The sequence below is a fragment of the Ailuropoda melanoleuca genome, chromosome 4 (genome assembly GCF_002007445.2).
Source record: "Ailuropoda melanoleuca isolate Jingjing chromosome 4, ASM200744v2, whole genome shotgun sequence".
NCBI lineage: Eukaryota > Metazoa > Chordata > Mammalia > Carnivora > Ursidae > Ailuropoda > Ailuropoda melanoleuca.
In genome coordinates, this window is record NC_048221.1 from 44,981,381 (window position 1) to 44,987,790 (window position 6,410).

The 6,410-nt window shown below is 40.8% G+C and overlaps 1 protein-coding gene across 2 annotated transcripts in view; it reads right to left on the reverse strand.

Annotated features, from left to right (window-relative positions):
- Positions 1–6,410, reverse strand: part of SUMF1 (sulfatase modifying factor 1) — a 112,422-nt gene that overhangs the window by 87,419 nt on the left and 18,593 nt on the right. For both annotated transcript variants that reach the window (XM_034658670.1, XM_034658669.1), the window contains exon 2: positions 5,351–5,524. In XM_034658670.1, coding sequence (XP_034514561.1) covers positions 5,351–5,524 — 174 coding nt within the window. The remainder of the gene's footprint in view (positions 1–5,350; positions 5,525–6,410) is intronic.

Consider the following 6,410-nt stretch of genomic DNA (forward strand, 5'->3'; position numbering starts at 1 on the left):
GAGTTAACATACTGTGTTAGTGAAATCTTGGGAATTCTACAGTACACATGGACAATTGGTAATGTAGGGATATGGAATAGAACTACTGGAGTAATAACCTTGAGTGGGGGATTGGGAGCTACTGTGCAGCAGAAGACCTGGCTTTATAAAGGAGCATGGACAGTTCACGCACTGGAAGAGCAAGGAAACGGGCACAATCGTCAATCCTAACTAGAAATCCTTCCATATATCTTATTTACCAAGTTGAATATGTTAAGTCAACTTCTTTTTTCAAGTGATCCATCCACCTGTCCTCCATACTCCATTTGACCCAGTACATAACTCCATTCTTTATTAAAAAAATAAAAACTAGAATCCATTAAATATGAACTCTCTTTAACTTTTATTTTTTAAGATTTTATTTATTTATTTGACAGAGACAGAGAGACACAGTGAGAGAGGGAACACGAGCAGGGGGAGTGGGACAGGAAGAAGCAGGCTCCCAGCGGAGGAGCCCGATGCAGGGCTCGATCCCAGAACGCTGGAGTCATGCCCTGAGCCGAAGGCAGACGCCCAACGACTGCGCTACCCAGGCGCCCTAATACATGCCTCTTTTTAGTAGAGTGGGGAGAGGAAGTCTTGAGGAGGGGCCATTGAGCTGAGATGAGTCAGAATGAGAAGGAACCAGCCATAGTAAAAGGAAGATGGGCAAGGGGAGAAGGAAATTCCAGGTGGGGAAAAAAGTATGAGCCCAGACCTCAAGCTGGAAAAGAATGCTGAGGGGCGCCTGGGTGGCGCAGTCGTTAAGCATCTGCCTTTGGCTCAGGGCGTGATCCCAGCGTTCTGGGATCGAGCCCCACATCAGGCTTCTCTGCTCGGAGGCTGCTTCTTCCTCTTCCGCTCCCCCCACTTGTATTCCCTCTCTCACTGGCTGTCTCTCTTTGTCAAATAAATAAATAAAATATTTTTTTAAAAAAATGCTGAGTTTTCAAGGAATAGAAACAAGACCAGCTGGGCTTGAACATGGTTAGTGGAGTGTGATATAAAATGAAGCTGGAGGAACAGAAAAAAACTGTAAAGTATCATAAAAATATGAAACATTTTTTCCAAAGTAGGAGTTCTTAACACTATTTGTGCCCTGGACCCTCCTGGCAGTAGCTGAAGCTTAGGGACCTCCTTCTCAGAATGAAATGTTTAAATACATAAAACAAAATCATATGATTATGAAGAAAAATAGTTATCTCAAAATACTAATAAAGTAAATTTGTGGTATAGTAATATATACATGCTCTTTATTAATATATTAAATAAGATCTAGTGGAAGGTCTCACAATTATCAGCATTTCTAAAGGAAGGATGAACACAAACAATATTTCAAGATATCCACAATAATAATGTGACAAAAAATGTTTGTGATTGCTACCGGTGACAAAGTTATGGGTACTGCTACTATTACTAGGGTTTGTTGTCTGCCTCATGATTGAAGAAAATGTTAAACTTCAGTGAAAGGGTAGTAAAAAGCCAGAAGTCATTTTTTCCCCAACCACATTCCTAAATGCCCTAAATTCTGTTTATTCTATCTTCTTTATGGAGAACCCTAGTCTAAGGGGAGCTTGTTTCCTTACAAGTCTTCTGACTTATGTAGACTATTGAGGAAACTGATCTGTGAGGATCCTTATGAAAGAAAAAGAAGAGGGACTTCTGCTTACTATAAACAGGTACAAAAGAGAAAAGCGCTTTGTGTATTTTAGGAAATTCCAAAGAAATGTGATGTTGCAATACCAAATTTGAATATTTTTTTGCTTTCAGCATTTACTCTCAAATTACTTTTTTATTCAAAAGAAAAAAATGTTGGTTTGAGCTTGGGTAGGGGGAAATAAAACAAGGATTCCACAAACTGAAGGCAAGGGTAAAGTGCTTTGGTGAGAAAAAATGGGAACCTACAAAACAAGTATATTTTAGACACTTAGAGAAAGTGTCTAAAACTAAAAAGCCTCCTTCTTCTTATTCCCTTTTAGAAGAAACATCCACTTGCAGAACCTTGCTCTGGGATTCGGCGACCAGAGAATAACTTGGAATTGCTACAGGAGAGCTTATGAGTTGTCAGGCATTGAAATAAAACTACAGGGGTGCCTGTGTAGCTCAGTCAGTTGGGTATCTGACTCTTGATTTCAGCTCAGGTCATGATCTCAGTGTTGTGAAATCAAGTCCCATGTCGGGCTCTACCCTGGGCGTGGACCCTGCTTAAGATTCTCTCTCTCCCTCTCCCTCTGAGCCCTACCCCATCACACGTTCTCTCTCTCTCTAAAACAAAAGAAAAAAAAAAGAAATAAAACCACAAAACTGAGAAACCGTACTTCTCCATCTATTGCTTAATGAAATACGTAATGCTTCTTGAACAACCAAACTGCAATTTTTTGAGAGGGAAAGTGGCCTACTTTAGATTCTATCTTCTATTTCAAAAAACCTGAGAAGGCAGTGGCACTCTCTAGTCTATTAAAGCATTGATACAATATAGCATAATGGTTAGGAACAGAGGCCCATGGGGCGCCTGGGTGGCCCAGCGGTTAAGTGTCTGCCTTCGGCTCAGGGCGTGATCCCAGCATTGTGGGATCGAGCCCCACCTCAGGCTCCTCCGCTATGAGCCTGCTTCTTCCTCTCCCACTCCCCCTGCTTGTGTTCCCTCTCTCGGTGGCTGTCTCTATCTCTGTCAAATAAATAAATAAAATCTTAAAAAAAAAAAGAACAGAGGCCCTGGCATCTCACTGGTCAGGCTTGAATCCCAGCTCCACCACTAACTAACTGTGCAACTCAGGGCAAACCAATTTTCCAATCCTCAGTTCACTACCGGAAAAATAACTGGCCTCATGGGATTGCTATGAGAACTGGATTAGATGAAATATACACAAGCTGCTGAGCAAAGTACTGGGCACATAATAAAAAATGGTTAATCAACATTAGAAAAGAACAAGTTCTTCCTTCCCATCCCAACCCTATTACCTCTGTCAAATAGCCAGTTGAGTTCACAAACTTCTCAAATTCGGCATTACTAACTTCATAGGCATCCATGTAAAAGGCATCAATGGCAACTTTCCTGGCAGGTGCTTCCCCATCTTGCTTTATCTTAGGATCATCTGTGCCCATGGTAAACACTCCAGCGGGGATGAGGACCATCTGCAGTGAAAGGGGAGATGGGGAGTCATGCCATCACAGCCAAAGTGGACCCATATAAAGTGCAGAGTGCCTAGCACACAGTAAGCAGCCAACAGTTACACCACAGAAATCACTGCACGATCAGTAAAATAACTCCACGCTCCTATGAAAGTGAAGGACTAGTCTCAAAGACAAGTGAAAATTCTTGGTATGCGTGGCTGGCTCAGTTGGAAGAGCACGTTACTCNAGTGGAGTGTGATATAAAATGAAGCTGGAGGAACAGAAAAAAACTGTAAAGTATCATAAAAATATGAAACATTTTTTCCAAAGTAGGAGTTCTTAACACTATTTGTGCCCTGGACCCTCCTGGCAGTAGCTGAAGCTTAGGGACCTCCTTCTCAGAATGAAATGTTTAAATACATAAAACAAAATCATATGATTATGAAGAAAAATAGTTATCTCAAAATACTAATAAAGTAAATTTGTGGTATAGTAATATATACATGCTCTTTATTAATATATTAAATAAGATCTAGTGGAAGGTCTCACAATTATCAGCATTTCTAAAGGAAGGATGAACACAAACAATATTTCAAGATATCCACAATAATAATGTGACAAAAAATGTTTGTGATTGCTACCGGTGACAAAGTTATGGGTACTGCTACTATTACTAGGGTTTGTTGTCTGCCTCATGATTGAAGAAAATGTTAAACTTCAGTGAAAGGGTAGTAAAAAGCCAGAAGTCATTTTTTCCCCAACCACATTCCTAAATGCCCTAAATTCTGTTTATTCTATCTTCTTTATGGAGAACCCTAGTCTAAGGGGAGCTTGTTTCCTTACAAGTCTTCTGACTTATGTAGACTATTGAGGAAACTGATCTGTGAGGATCCTTATGAAAGAAAAAGAAGAGGGACTTCTGCTTACTATAAACAGGTACAAAAGAGAAAAGCGCTTTGTGTATTTTAGGAAATTCCAAAGAAATGTGATGTTGCAATACCAAATTTGAATATTTTTTTGCTTTCAGCATTTACTCTCAAATTACTTTTTTATTCAAAAGAAAAAAATGTTGGTTTGAGCTTGGGTAGGGGGAAATAAAACAAGGATTCCACAAACTGAAGGCAAGGGTAAAGTGCTTTGGTGAGAAAAAATGGGAACCTACAAAACAAGTATATTTTAGACACTTAGAGAAAGTGTCTAAAACTAAAAAGCCTCCTTCTTCTTATTCCCTTTTAGAAGAAACATCCACTTGCAGAACCTTGCTCTGGGATTCGGCGACCAGAGAATAACTTGGAATTGCTACAGGAGAGCTTATGAGTTGTCAGGCATTGAAATAAAACTACAGGGGTGCCTGTGTAGCTCAGTCAGTTGGGTATCTGACTCTTGATTTCAGCTCAGGTCATGATCTCAGTGTTGTGAAATCAAGTCCCATGTCGGGCTCTACCCTGGGCGTGGACCCTGCTTAAGATTCTCTCTCTCCCTCTCCCTCTGAGCCCTACCCCATCACACGTTCTCTCTCTCTCTAAAACAAAAGAAAAAAAAAAGAAATAAAACCACAAAACTGAGAAACCGTACTTCTCCATCTATTGCTTAATGAAATACGTAATGCTTCTTGAACAACCAAACTGCAATTTTTTGAGAGGGAAAGTGGCCTACTTTAGATTCTATCTTCTATTTCAAAAAACCTGAGAAGGCAGTGGCACTCTCTAGTCTATTAAAGCATTGATACAATATAGCATAATGGTTAGGAACAGAGGCCCATGGGGCGCCTGGGTGGCCCAGCGGTTAAGTGTCTGCCTTCGGCTCAGGGCGTGATCCCAGCATTGTGGGATCGAGCCCCACCTCAGGCTCCTCCGCTATGAGCCTGCTTCTTCCTCTCCCACTCCCCCTGCTTGTGTTCCCTCTCTCGGTGGCTGTCTCTATCTCTGTCAAATAAATAAATAAAATCTTAAAAAAAAAAAGAACAGAGGCCCTGGCATCTCACTGGTCAGGCTTGAATCCCAGCTCCACCACTAACTAACTGTGCAACTCAGGGCAAACCAATTTTCCAATCCTCAGTTCACTACCGGAAAAATAACTGGCCTCATGGGATTGCTATGAGAACTGGATTAGATGAAATATACACAAGCTGCTGAGCAAAGTACTGGGCACATAATAAAAAATGGTTAATCAACATTAGAAAAGAACAAGTTCTTCCTTCCCATCCCAACCCTATTACCTCTGTCAAATAGCCAGTTGAGTTCACAAACTTCTCAAATTCGGCATTACTAACTTCATAGGCATCCATGTAAAAGGCATCAATGGCAACTTTCCTGGCAGGTGCTTCCCCATCTTGCTTTATCTTAGGATCATCTGTGCCCATGGTAAACACTCCAGCGGGGATGAGGACCATCTGCAGTGAAAGGGGAGATGGGGAGTCATGCCATCACAGCCAAAGTGGACCCATATAAAGTGCAGAGTGCCTAGCACACAGTAAGCAGCCAACAGTTACACCACAGAAATCACTGCACGATCAGTAAAATAACTCCACGCTCCTATGAAAGTGAAGGACTAGTCTCAAAGACAAGTGAAAATTCTTGGTATGCGTGGCTGGCTCAGTTGGAAGAGCACGTTACTCTTGATCTACAGGTCATGAGTTCAAGCCCTACATTGTGTGTAGAGATTAATAAATAAATATTAAAAAAAAAAGAAAGAAAGAAATGAGGGGCACTTAGGTGGCTCAGTCTGTTAAGCATCTGCCTTTGGCTCAGGTCATGATCCCAGCGTCCTGGGATCAAGCCCCATATTGGGCTCCCTGCTCAGTGCAGAGCCTGCTTTGCCCTCTTCCTCCTGCTTGTGCTCTCTCTCTCTCGCTCGCTTTTGCTCTTGCTCTCTGCCAAATAAATAAAATAAAATCTTTAAGAAAAAAGAAAAGAAATGAAAATTCTCTAGGCAAGTAGTTCTTTAGTCAAAACTCTACTTGATAGATAGATGCCATGGAAACAGGTCTGGAGCAATAGTCACCAAGCTGTGAGAGTGCAAAGGCAGGGAGATATTCCACTTCTTTATACATTTGAGTATGTTTTCCTTTAATATGATCTCATTTCTTTTGAATTATTTTTAAAATCAAATGCAAAAATGCCATATATCATATTCTTAAAAACCACTGAGTGAATGTGGGTCTCCAAAATAGAAAAGACTTTAATCACTGAAATGGAATATCTATAAAGTTTAATAAGGGAACATGTCTTGTCCTTATTATGTCCCTGTCCTTAACTGATTCCTTATTAAAACTCTGA